This window comes from Lontra canadensis, unplaced genomic scaffold (assembly GCF_010015895.1).
Source record: "Lontra canadensis isolate GAN:19392208 unplaced genomic scaffold, GSC_riverotter_1.0 scaffold201, whole genome shotgun sequence".
Lineage (NCBI taxonomy): Eukaryota > Metazoa > Chordata > Mammalia > Carnivora > Mustelidae > Lontra > Lontra canadensis.
Window position 1 is genome coordinate 545,136 of NW_022631195.1, and position 13,493 is coordinate 558,628.

A 13,493-nucleotide genomic window follows, 5' to 3' on the forward strand; every position below is an offset into this window, starting at 1 on the left:
CCCGCCTCCCCCTCCTCCGGAGAAGGGGGGTGCTCGCAGGCCCTCAAGGACCCCTGTCTGTTCCTTCCCCCAGGCTTGCCCCCGGGAGCCCAGAAGCACAGGACCACTGTCACACAGGGAGGCTGAGGGCCAGGGCATCTGCACCTTTATCCCCACGTGGGCGGCCGGGCCTGAGACACCAACACATCACTGGAGAGAACCCCGAGCAAACAAGGAGCAAGTGCAAGTCCGGGCAACGGGGCCAAGGTCACGCAGAAAGGTCACTGTTATCAAAACGCTCCTGGTCGTACACTTCAGCCACCACCTTGCGACCAGCAAACCAGCGCCCATTGAGGGCCTGGATGGCCTTGTGAGTCTCAGAGGCTACGGAGAACTCCACGAAAATCTTGACGATGATCTCCGCATCCTCCTCCTCGCCTTGCTTCTCCTGGTAGATGATGACGCGGTTGACAGCACCAAACTTGCCACACTCCTCGGTCACCTCCCCCTCCAGGTCGTCATCGATGTCCTTGGGGTCCACCATGTTGCGCAGAACCATCACCGTGGACTGTGCGGGGTAGGGGCCAGCTGAGCGCTGCAGCAGGCTGAACCCCCCCCCCCCCCCCGGGGGCTGCCCCCACCGCCACCACCCTGCACAGGCCCCCACCGCCCACCTCCTGCTTGCGCAGCAGCTTCTGCATCACCATGTGGCGGGCACTGCTGCCGGAGATGCTCATGTGCTCCTGCTCGCTCAGCATCTCCGGCCGCTCCGATTCGGGGAACAGCTCCTCCTCTTCCTTCTCCTTCTTGGGCTCCAGGAGACCCAGCGTGGGAGGGCTGGCCAGGATGGGGTTGACCACTCCCACAGAGGGGATGGTGACCGGAATGGGAGGCCGGGCTGGGGTCACACCTGCAGCAAACCCACCAGATCCAGCAGTCACGCTCCCCCATCTCTGCCCCTCCCGGGAAAGTGCCCCCGCCCCACTCAGCCACGGCTGAGCAAGGTCCTACCCGCCCAGGGTTATGCCCAGAGAACTAACAGGGGAAGGAGGGAAGGCATGACCCATCCGGGCTCACCTGTGATGACTCCTGGGGCCTGGGCAGCCATGACTGCTTGGGGCAAAGCCCCCAGAGGCTGGGCCAGAGTCAGTGCGGGGGAGACCAGTCCAGGCGTGGCCAGGGTACCCAGCACCGCTGCTCCAGCCACTGCTTCCTGCAGCCCGGAAGATCACCACACTCAGTCCCCAGTCTGGCCGCCCCCGCTCAAGACCACACCAAGAGCCAGCCCCCAAAGGACGAGGGAGGGAGGGAGGGGCTGTCACCCACAAATGAACTATGTGGCTGGGCCATCCCTCACCTGAGCTGTGATCTTGGCTGTGGCGGCAGCTGCAGCCACAGCCGCAGCGGGCGGGAGGCCTCCAGGGCTGGCAGGTGTAAGCAGGGGCATGGGGGGGGGTGACAGCCTTGCCCACTCGCAAGTACTGGCCACCCAGATCAAAGAGGTTCATGGAAGACACGGCATCCTGGGACGACTGGGCCTTCTCATACTCTGCAGGGCAGGAGCAGCGGTGAGGGGGAGCTACTGGGCCGGGTGGGCCCCACCCTTGCCACGCTCTCTCCAGACTCACCAATGAAACCATAACCCTTGTGCTTGCCAGTCGTAGGGTCCCGGGCGAGCGTGCAAGATTTGATCTTGCCAAAGGCCTCAAAGACGCTCTTGATGTCATCATCTGAAAGGTCCTGGTGCACAGACGCCACATAGATGCGGTTGAAAGCTCGAGCCTCCTCAGCCAGCTGGTCTATGATGGGCTGGGCCTGGCCTATGTTGCTGGGTCTGCCCACCTGGGAGAGAGGCAGGGCACAGAGCCCCCAGTCAGCAAGGCCTGGCCACGTCAGACTTCAGGCTTCTGGAGAGGCTGCTCGGCGTCGCCTGGCTGACTGAGAACAGAGAACACACGTGCCAGCCCCGAGGCCCACCTCCCCGGCCCTCACCTTGATGTTCCTGCCTCCTAGCATCACCGAGTTCATCTGCTCCAAGGCGAGCTGAGCAGCTTCTGGGACCTCGTACTCCACAAAGGCAAAGCCCTGGGTACAGGAACGTGCCATGAGGCCAACAGAGCCCAAGGTGGGGAGGGTGGGGCCTGGGGAGGGGCAGACTAAAGCCCACCTTGTGCTTCATGGTGACGGAGTCCCAGGACATGTCAATGCTCTTGATGGGTCCAAAGGGAGCAAAAGCCTGGCGGATGGTGTCCTCCCCAAGCTCATAGTAGATGGACCCCACGTAGACCCGGCACATGATGGCCAGTGCCCGCTGCCGCTGAGCTGCCATCTGGAGCAGGACACAAGGGGAGAGAGAGAACCCCTGGCTTGTGAGGGGGTGGCAAGAGGCTGAGTAGCCCACTCCCCTCCTGGCCCACCTACCCAGCTCCGCCGGGGGGAGGGCTCCCCACGCGGCAGCACGGTGCAGGCCCAGCTCCTGCGGTCAGGGTAGCAGGGGTCAACAGCACCCTACCCCCAGGAAGGAAGGTCAGGCCCAAAGGCAGGACACGGACGCACCCCGGCCCATCCAGGTCCTGGGCAGACTGGCAGCAAAGCTGACAGGGGCCAGGAGGCAGGGCTGCACGCCCTCCCACCATGCCCACCTTCCAGTCTGGGGGCCAGGTACCCCAAGCTGGGCTGGAAGATCCTCCCAGGGTCCTGGGCGAGTGCTCCGACAGAAGAGGGAAGGGGAAGCCATCCAGGCTGGAGGGACCCGCTAGCGTGGAGGCAAGAGAAGGGGCACAAGACAGGGCAGCTACTGCCCAGAAGAGAGCCCAGGGGAGGAGGTCAGGAGCCCAGATGGGGGCTCCCTGGAGAGAGAACAAAGAGCAGCTGCTCAGGCAGGGCCAGCTCAGGCGGGGGCTGGGCATTCTGCAAGCCCCTCAGTGTGCTCAGCACCTGACCAAAAAGGGCTGGATGGAGCTCATGCCGGCAGCCCCGAGGTCAGGCCCCCAGGAACATCAGAAGGGGGCAGAGCTGACAAAAAGAGAAGCCCTGGGGCTCCCTGGAGTAGGGAGATAACGGGGCCCCGCAGGCCCAGAGCTCTGCTTGGACAGACACTGCCTCTGCGCTAGGGCCAGCCGGGGCCGAGGTACCTTTCCATGCCCTCAGGGATGGGCTTGCCACCCAGGCCCCCTCTGCACGATGTGCGAGGCGGGGGGTGGGGGGTCCCACAGCCACACGCGGTGGGCCACCAGGAGGAGCTGAGCCCTGGGGAAGACCACAGACCCAGGAGAGGCAAAGAAGATGGGGCCCTGGCTCTAACTTCTCCATAAACAGGGGCTTCCCTCACCCTCACAAGGCCCCCATAACCGGGGGCCAGTTTCCCTCTTTAGACACCACCTGGCCTAGTATACAGACCAGGCCTCCCCTTCCCTCCAGGAGGAGCCTAGAAGTCAAGTCCGCATATCCCCCAAACTAGGAATCCCCCCCCAAATGGGACTGCCCTCCTCAAACTGGGCTCCCAACAAGTACGCCTCAGGCCCCTGCTGAGACCGAGGACCCCAAAAGTGGAACTATGTCCCCTCTTGCACCAGGCAGCCCGAAAGGAAGCCACATGCCTCTCGGGTCACAGCTCCCCAAGAGGGAGCCTATCTCCTCTCCAGTGTGGGCTTCCCAACAGGTGGGCCAAGAGCCCTCTCCCTGACACCCCCCGCCCCCGACAGACGCTTCCCAGAGAAGACACTGGGTCTGTCTGGCCACACCTCCTGTGAGAGCAGCACACGCAGGGATGAGCCCAGGAAGAGCCATGTTTCCCCTCAGACTTCCTGGAGCAGGGCCTGGCCGCCTCCTCAGCGGGCCTCTGGGGGATGGAGGAGCATCTCCTTCCCAGACTCCTCCGCCCATGGCAGCCAAGGCCTCAGGCACCGCCTCTGCCTCCTCCCCGGCCCACTCTGGGCTCAGCCCAGCCCCTGGCTGCTCCCGGGCTGCACGGCCCCTACGCCCTGCGGACAGCCAGGCCCAGAGGACCGAGTCCTCGCCCTTCCCTCTCCTGCTTGCTTGGCACCCCCCAGCCCCCACCCCATCCAACCACCCTCCCTCCAGGGTCTGACGGGGCCGCGAGGCAGGACTCTTCTCCCCTCGGGGGCCTGACCCCTTCTCAGCCCGGGAGCCCAGGCCAGCCTGGAGACCAGCAAAGCCGGCGGCCCAGGCGTGGCACCTTGTGCGTGCGGGCGACATGGATGCCGCTGGGCCTGGCGTGGGCAGCTGCCCTCCTGGCCTGCTGCCCTCCGCAGTTACCTGGCCGGTTAGTTTTAAGGCGGGACCTCAGAGCAGATGGAGGCCTCCCCAGGGGCGGTCCCGGCTGGGTGCCCGCCCACACCACTGGCCCCGCCACGCCTGGCGCTGTGCTGCGCTCGTCCCGAGCTGGCGGGCAGGGCCGGCTAGGGGAGCAAGGTCCCCAGCGCGGGCTGCACTGCCCCCCTCTAGCCTGACTAAGGACATGAGCCCGGAAGAAGTGAGCATTTCTATTGACCGATTGCAAAGGTGAGAGAGGATCTCCAAAGCCCATTGTCACTGCTGCCATCTGAAAGACAGTAAACACAGAGTTCAGTCTGTTGCGGCCGAGCAGCCTCCCGCTCTCGCACCTCACGCAGGCGGCGGCAGGGCCCGGAGTCCCGCCCTGCCAGGGACGTCCGCCTGCCTTCCCAAACTGCCAGCCGCCTGGCCAGCCACCGGCACCTGCCCGGGGCGGGCCTCAGAGCCCCAGGTGCCCCGCCCCACAGCCTGGCCGGCAGGGCAGAAGGAGGGGAGGGGGCGGAGGGAGGGAAGGGAGGCGGCGGCGGAGGAGGTGGTGGTGGAGGAGGAGGAGGAAGAGGAGGGTGCGGGTGGAGCACAGTGAAGAGCCAGGGTGTCTCCTGAGGGCCGGGCAGGGGGCAGGGGGCTCGAGGCCCAGGCACCTGTCAGCCTCGCCCTGGCCTCTTCCCCACGGCCATGGCCGCTTGTGGCCACAGGGCCAGAGCAGGAGGCTGCTGGCGGCGCCCCCAGCCCTGTCCTCTCCGTCCTGGACCCCTACTCAGGTGGTCTGGACCACTGCAGGGGTCGGGGCCTGACCGCTCTCATCCGAGGCCAAGGGGATGGGAAGGAGCGCCCCTACATGCTGCACCGCCGCCGGGTGCACCGGCAACCTGAGGCAACAATTTCAAGTCCAAGAGGAGGAGCCAACTCAGGGGGCGGGGCACAGCTACAGCGCCAGGGCAGGGAGGGGACCATGGCACTCAGCCGACGGGTAAGGCTGGGCCACTCGTGCCCCACGGAGGAGCCTGGGCGCCCCCAGAACGAGTCCTGGAGAAACAGAGCCACAACAGCTTGTGGGGATGGCCACAGGCACAGGAGGAAGAGACGGAAGAGGAGGCGAGGTGGTGGGGAGGGGCGGCGGAGGTTCCCCGGCCCAGGCGGGTGGGGCGGCCTCCAGCAGAGCCAGCAGCGAGCCGGAGCGGGGGCCCAGGGGCTCACCTGCAGGTTGGTGAGCTGCTGCTGCTGGTGCGCGATGGTCTGCTTCACCAGCACGCTCTTGATGCTCTGCTCCATGGCGTACTTCTTGGCCTGCGGGAGGAGGTGGTGAGGGGCAGTGGGGGGCCCGGCCTGCGGGGGGGTGCGCCCTCCTCCGCCCTCCGCCCCCCCGAGCCCTGCCCCCAACTCCCCAGGACGCGCGCTCTCACCTTCTGGAGGGCCTCTTGCTGCTCGGGCGTCAGAGGAGGCAGTCCCAGCTTCGCGGCTGTGCTCTGCCCGTTCTCCATCTTGATGGAGTCCGTCCCCTGCAGGTGGGCAGCAGGGACGTCATTAAGAACAAGCTTGAGAGCTCCCCCACAGGGCCCCCCGGACCCCGCCCCCCCGCAGAGCCGCACAAGGCCTCCAGGCCTGGTCCATTCCCCAGGGACAGGCAGCTCTGCCCCTCTACCATCTCCCTGTGCCTGTCCCTATGCCCGTCTCTCCCAAGACCCATGCCACTGAGGCAGGCAGGTACCTTGGGGGCCTTGGGACAAGCCAGAGCATTGGCAGGGCCCTGGCCACAAGGCCTCCTCAGGAGTTAAGAAGACAGGCAGCAAGCAGGAGGGGCCCAGTGCTCATCGCAAAACCGAGCCCAGAGCTTCAGCCCTGAGCCGTGCAAGAGAGCTGGCCCCAGCCACCCTTTACAAGGCAAGGGGGCCATGGTCCCCTGGATGTGCAGGGACTCCTCATTCCTGGACCACGTGGCATTCACCCCCGCCCCCCACACCCTCCCTCAGCCCCAGCCAGGCTCGCAGACTTGACGTCCCTGCTTGGGCGGAGTTCTAGGGGCCACTCAAGGAGCAAATAAGGGAAAAGGTCTCCCTCCCAGCACACCTCCATGCAGCGCCCCACCCCCCCTCACCCCCACTGCTGAGAATCTGGAGCTGCTCTCCCCAGCCACAACAGCCCATCTCCACCAAACTCCTCCCTGGGCTGTGCTTAGCCCCTGGGAAGAGAGGCCAGGAGCAGACCAGCCACGGAGGAAAGTGGGGCTGTCCGCACCCTAGCCCGGCGAGCATGGGCACCAGGAGATATTCTGGGGGAGGGGGTAGGGCAGGCACAGCCCGCCGCAGATAGACCCAATGCAACCAGGATTAAGTTTACATTCCATCTGCCAAAACCCATGTCTAAGCTGTCCGCAGGGGAGAGAACAGAGCCGTGCAAGGAAAAAGCAAAGCACAGCTACTGAGCCAAAGAGTGTGTGCACAGGGGTCAGGTCACAGCAGCCTGCCCACCAGCTCACAGGGCCTGGCACTGCCCAGCAACTGCAAGGACAGACCACCGCCAGCCCCTGCCAGAGGAGGTGCTCTGCGGCAAACAGCATACAGCCTAAGGAGGGACAGCAGAGAAGGCAGATCCCCAGCGCAGACGTGAGGAGCAAGGACAGAGTTTCAAAGGAGGCAGGAAGGGGCCAGCTGACCCAAACCCCAAGAACCACCATCCTGACCAGCCCAAGTACTGGGTTTCCAGCACAGGGTCAAAGGGCAGGAGGGGCCTGGAGGCCCCCAGTCTGGCCCCTAAAGCCTGTCCTCTCCGCCCTCCCAGCTGGCCCCAAGCCCGGTTCTCCTTAGTGGGACAGAGGCCCTGAGAGCCAGGGGCTGTGACTCTAGAGCAGGCTGTCACCATGGTAATCAATGCTAACCCCCTTCCAGCCCCTTAGAAACTTTTCAATCTCTTCTTTGTCTGGATAAACAAAAGGCCCTTCTCCCATCAACCAGGGCAGGGGAGGGCTGGCTAGAGGGACGTCCTGGCCCTTTTGCCCATCTACTTCAGCCCCCGTAATTTCTCAGGATCCAGGCTGCATACCACGGCCAGCCCTCCCGAGTGTGCCGGGGGGCCCACAAGAGGGCCCAGCTCCAACAGGCCCCCAGGCCACCTTGTTGAGCCCCTGCTACAATCCATGGGAGGCAGGCGCTGCCATGGAGAAGCACAAAGAACCTTATTACCCAGCAACAAGCCTGGCTCCACCTCCTATAGGACATGCTCCCACGGGCAGAACCAGCCCAGCGGGACCAGACCTGCCCACGCCCACTCTGAAGCCCGGCCCAAGCCCCACACAGACCCAGGGCTCTCACTTGCACGTTACTCTGCTTTGTTGTTTTATTTAAATTTCAGATTTGAAATGAAAATCTGTGTTTCTGGTTCTTACTACCCATCACATTCTGCAACAGCGCGGCTGCCCTCTGGAATGGCATGGTGGCTAACGACTCACACCAGCTCTGGCTCAGCCCCCACCTGACCATCGTCACCACCTGCCCGAAGTCTGAAGGCGCATGATGCTGCGAGCCACCGCAGAAGCAGGGTGGACGCTATGGGGAGAGGCTGGAGCCAGGCATGAGGCTGGGCGGTGAGGGAGGAGACAGGCACCTCTACCAGGAGGCAGAGAAGAATCCCTAGGGCTCCTCCCACCCCACCCCCATCTCTCTGGGCCCAGGGACACGCAGGCAGGCAGGCGGGCGGGCGGGCAGGCAGGCAGATGGGCGGGCGGGCGGGCAGGCGGGCCTGAGGGCAAGGATGCTGAGGTCAGTACCTGTGGAGGTTTCCATTTGTCTCCCGCTGCCACCACTGCCGCCGCCGCCGGCTCGGACCCCCCTCCTTGCTGGCCATTGACCTGCTGCAGGCAGGAAGGAGATGCTGTAATGGACAGTCATAAGACCACCCGCCCCGGCCCTCTCTCCCCTTCCCTAGCTAAGGGCTAAGTGCCCATGGATGAGAAAGAGAATCCAGCTGGGGCACAGGAAGAGCCCAGCTCTGGCCTGGCTCCTGGACACCCCACAGTAGCCCACTCACCCCACTCATTCTGCCAGGACACCTGCAGCTGCCCAGGGCCTGGCACAAAGGTAGCCTGGCCTGGCAGAATCTAGGGTACCCTGGAGTTGGCAGGGAGTCATCAGGAAATGACAGGACAGAGAATGAGAGCTCCCGCCCCATGTCAAGGAAAGGCATCCTCCCTGCACCTGAAGCTGCCGCCTGGCCACAGAGCTGAGGTCCTAAAAGATCAGTTCCTTTCTGGCCAGCAGGCTGGGACAGGCCAGACGGGCTGACGAGGGGCGCAGCTGGCCACCTTCCCTCACCCCTCCTGAGGCAGACAGGGGCACCTCTCTAGCAGCAGCACGCCCCCTCCCCCGTTGAGCATCAGTCCCAACGCCTTCCACAGACTCTGGTCAAGCCCACACCCCACGCCCCTCGTGAAGGCCCTTCTGAGGGCTGCGCTCCGCATGACAGAGCCAGGCAGGTGGTCTGTGTGCACAAGCCTCCCTCCCGCAGCAGACAAACTGTCCAGGGCTGGCAGCTGAGAGCCTGGCCATACCCCACACCCAGAGGGGCCGTGGAGGCACTGCCACGCAGCACCAGCCTAACGGAAGGAAGAGCTCCCAGCTCAACTCAGCAGAACGGCAGGAGCAAAGACAGGCCAAGGGCAGGAGGTGGGCCACGTCAAGGGGAAGGGAGACTTGGTAAAAGGGCCTTGAGACCTACTCCACCTTCTCAGAGGCTCCACGGCCGGAACTGAGAGCAGAACACACTTGCCCAGCTCCCATCTTCTAAGACCTACCGCTCTCTAGGAACACAGGGGACAGCCACGCCCATCCTTGGAGCCCCGTACACAAAGTCAGAGGCTAAGCGGACGTGGCCAGAGCGTGTCTGAGGCCTTCGAGCCCCAAAGGAGACAGCAACACCAGCCTGTGTGTGCTAGAGCCGTGGCCAGCGGCACGGACGCTGCGGCTGACGCCCAAGCAGAGCCTTGGCTGAAGCTGCGCTGAGCTCCGCGACGCCGCTACATCAGAGAGAGCCGAGGACCGGGGCCCTTCTGACATGGGTCCCCCCAAGTGGGCATACGGCAGCTGGGGACGGTGCCCGTGTCCGGCTTGCCTCGAGTCCTCTGGCACCCCAGAAGCACATGTGGAGCGGAGGCTGCCCTGTCAAGGCCCACAGCAAGGACCACTTCAGTCCGGGGGAGCAATCCCGTCTCTTGACCCACGAACACAGCCAACCCGAGGGCGGGTTCATCAACAGCTTCCTGCTCTCCCGAATCAACCACCGGCCCGCACAGGCAGCGGGCATCGCTGCGGCAGAGCACAGCTCACGGGAGACGTCTAAGGTAAAATCCGTCCAGGAGGAGGTGCTACACAGGACATCCCATTGCCTCCCAAAGAGACCAAGTCCCTCGTCCCACAGAGCCTCAGCTTCAGCTTCCATTCTAAGTACACATTAGAAGAGCCTGGAGAAAACTGTCACTTATTATCACAGCTGGTCACACGCTGCCACCCTCTGGCAATGAAAGCGGGAGGCTCTGTGATCACAAAGCTCCCCAGAACCAGGCAACAGTCAGTGCCTGAAGGGGTGAGAAGTCCCCTCTGGGAGGCAACACAGCCCCTTGAGTCGGGCCCCCAGCTCCAGCACTGCCACAGCTCACCAGACCAAAGAGGGTTATTTCCATCAGAAAACCAGCAAAGTTAAGTAATTCCTTAACGTTCCCAGGTTTCTGGCTCCTCAGGCCTTGTGCCCTGGGGCCGGCACAAAGACTCAGTGAGTCACTGCATGTGCAGCAGGCAGGCCATCAGTTCCATGACCAGCAGCACGGGCGTAACACCCAGAGTCCAATCCACAGAGCGGAGCCGCTGCGGGGCGCTCCCCATCCGCTCAGTCCTCTGCCCGTGGTGCCCTGCTCGCTACCAGACGGCCAGGCTCTGTGCTGGGCACTTTGCATGCAGCAAAAACAAGACGAGACACATGCCAAGTGGCACCTACGAGAGAGGACTTCTGTGGGTCATGAGCACTAGCAGGAAAATCAAGCACAAGATGCAAAGAAAGGGACGGAGGAGGCACCTGGGCTCTAGGCAGCCGCGGAGGCCGAGGAGACAGTGTGCACGCAGGGTCTTCAGGAGGAGGAGAGACAGTGGCCACAGGGAAGGCAGAGGGTCTGAGGCCCCTGCCAGATGGAACCCAAGGGTAACGGTCTCAAGCAGGAGTGAGCCCAGCTGTCACAGGTAGGGAAGAACGGACTGGTAAGTCAGAGACACACTGTGTCACCGGAAGACTATGTCCCTGATAGGAAGGGACTGTGGCCTGTTTCTGCAGCCAGCGGGTGGAAGGCACGAGTGACAAGAGCACTTCTGCATCCTCCTGTGTCCTTCCCTAGCAGATCACTAACAGCCCAGTTCAGTGCCACTCTATCCTCCCAGAAGAGCCGAAACCCGTCTAAGGGCAGAAACCGGCGTTGTTCAGCAGGCGCGGGCCACAGGACACAACCAGTTCTCACCACGCCCAGCTGAGGCGAGAAGAAAACAGACTGTCTGGAAATCTGGCCACTGAACAGGTAAGAAGAGGAGCCCATCAAGCCACAGCCTGGAGCCCACGCCCGGAATCAGAGACACACCGGACTCTGGATCTTTGCAGCTTTCCGCATGCACGGACACACGCACGGGTTAACCTCCGGAGAGGACTCACGGGCAACACAGCCTACGGCAAACCTCAGCTTACAGGGTTCGGACCTCGTGCCCACGTCCACCTCTACCGGATTACGTCGGGCACTGTGCCGCAGCAGAGCGGAGACAGCTCTCCCCTCCGTCTACAGCCGTGCAGGTGCTGCTGGTCAGAGCCTCCCGCAGCCACCGAGGCCGAGTGCGCTCAGGGGACACCCACCACCCACCCTCGTTGGCTCCTCTTCCTCCTCCACGTTCCACACCTTCCCAGGAGCGTGGGGCCCTGTCTTCAAGCTGCCGCCTCCATCCCGGGCAGAGTCTGGCCACCAGGTGGGACCCGCCAAATCCTCCACCCCATCTCTTCTCTAACTTCCCTCCCGCCCAAGTCACGTGCTCCTGGGGTCAACGGGAAGACGCGGTAGAAAGAGGATGGCCGGGTCTGCGAATCCCACACTGGGCTCCCCTAACCGGGGACCTCTCTTCCCTGGGGGTCCGATCTCGCCCGGTGACACGGGTCCAGCCTCCCTCCCTGTGTGCAAGCCCCCAGCTCAGGGCCTGGCCAAGGCCTAGCTCTAGCCTAAGCAGACTCCCTGACCCCAAACGCCTTCCCTATCCTTCCAGCCCGCAGCCATCTGCCAACGCTGCCTTCACAGACAGGCCCATCATGTCCCTCTGGGTACGGGTCGGTGGCAGGTAACGGGGATGAAGTGACGCCGTGAAGAGTCCAGGAGGACACTCATTTGAGAGGAGAAGGGAGGCAAAAGGGTCAAGGGAGACGTCACCACAGAAGCCCGGCACCAGGGCTCTCCGTCTAAGCGACTCACTCGATGTCACTAACAAGTAGGTGAGCACTGAGCGGGGCAGGGAGGGGCTCCCCCGTGGGTGCCCACAGCACCCCGAGCACCGGTCCCTCGGGCTCGCAGTCCGTGGTCTCCGTGTCCGCCAGACCCGCCAACAGGGCAGGGGGTGCCTGCGGCTCCCCACGGTGGCCCTACACCCGTGACCGCCCGAGAGAGTAACGGCTCGAGGAATGTGTGCTCGGCTCAGCGATGGCGTCCCCCCTCCTCGGCCGGGGCGGAGCCCCTGCTAGCCGGCCCGCCCTCCCCGCAGAGCATCCGCGGGCCCCGCTTCCTGCCGACAGGCCTCGCACGCCCGGCGGCCCCTGCGCTCCGCCGGGAGGAGACGCCATCGCTCCCAGGAGCCCCGCCGTCAAGTCCGGGCCACGGGCGCCCGGGCTGGCAGAACGCTGCGACGGCCGCCTGGCGCCGCCCCGAGGACGCTCGCCCCGGCCAGATTCGCCGCACCCGGAGGGGGCCGCGCCCCGCGCGCCGCACGGCCCCCCGACGCCAGCCGCCGGAAGCCGCAGCCCGCGAGCCGGAAGCTGAGGCCGCTGGCCGGCCCCCGCCTCACGCTCGCCCCGCCCCCGCCCCGCGCGACCAAGAGCCGCGAGGGCCCGGGACCGACGGCCGCGTCTCCGAGGGGCCTTCGACGCCCTGGCCGGGACGACGACTGCCCCCCGCCAGCTGAGCGGCGGCCCGCGGTGACGGGCGCCTCACTTACGAGAGCTATGGTCGCCGTCGCCATCTTGCGTCCGTCGCGGCCGCCGCGCGCGCCACACGCTCCTGCTCCCTCTGCGGTCTCGCGCGATCTGGGCGCCGGCGAAAGAGCCCGAAGGAGATCGAAAGTCTCGCGATAATAGGCTCTTTCGCCTTCGAAGGGGGAGGGGCTGGGGAAGGAATCAGCTTCCGGTGTGAGGAAGGCCCGTTAAGACCCCGTAGCAGATGGGCGCCTGGGTGGCTCAGTGGGTTAAGCCGCTGCCTTCGGCTCAGGTCATGATCTCAGGGTCCTGGGATCGAGCCCCGCATCGGGCTCTCTGCTCAGCAGGGAGCCTACTTCCCTCTCTCTCTCTCTGCCTGCCTCTCCGTCTACTTGTGAGCTCTCTCTGTCAAATAAATAAATAAAAATCTTAAAAAAAAAAAAAAAAAGACCCCGTAGCAGAGCGGACGGAAGGGGCGGGGCCGGGGGCGGCTCCAGTTCGGGCGGTGGCCGCGGCGCGCGCAGCTCTACCCGGCGCGGTGCGTGTGCGGGCTCCCGGGCTTCCCCCCCGTCGGCGGAGGGCCGTCCCGCCTCGGTTCGTCTCAGCGAGCCCCTCGCGGCCCCTCCTGCCGCTGCTCCGTTTCCTGGCGTCCTTCACAGAAGAGCTTCGGTGCGGCGAGGGCGTCCCGCGTCCCCGGCCGCACGGAGGCGGCAGGCGGAGCGAGTGCGGACCGCGGCGGCCGCAGAGATCGCGTTGAGAGCGCGGCAGAGTCGCCGTATTCCCGAGTAGCGCTCGCGCGGCTGCGCGTCGTGCCCGCCGGAGTCGGGACGCGGCGCCTGCGCACTGCGGGGCAGCGTCCGGGAGACGCGCTCAGGCCCCGCTTCAGCGTCTCCCGATGCTCCCCGCCGTGTTTCCGGGCGCCGGGTCCCCGTCGGGGCGTGGAGCTGCGCGGATCGGCCGCAGGTCACCCCTGGCCCCAGGACCCTACTCGAGGAGGTCACGTCCGCAGCCTCAGGCGATGAGGT

General features: G+C 64.9%; 1 protein-coding gene across 1 annotated transcript; it reads right to left on the bottom strand.

Annotated features, from left to right (window-relative positions):
- Nucleotides 1-123: 123 nt before the first annotated feature.
- On the bottom strand, nucleotides 124-12,616 carry PUF60 (poly(U) binding splicing factor 60). The gene is given in 13 exon segments (XM_032848262.1): nucleotides 124-547; nucleotides 654-889; nucleotides 1,057-1,192; nucleotides 1,337-1,432; nucleotides 1,434-1,528; nucleotides 1,608-1,821; nucleotides 1,972-2,064; nucleotides 2,147-2,308; nucleotides 4,493-4,543; nucleotides 5,473-5,562; nucleotides 5,679-5,774; nucleotides 8,039-8,122; nucleotides 12,492-12,616. Coding segments are annotated over 13 exon segments (1,677 nt in total). The 5' UTR covers nucleotides 12,516-12,616; the 3' UTR covers nucleotides 124-247.
- Between the last annotated feature and the right edge of the window lie 877 nt (nucleotides 12,617-13,493).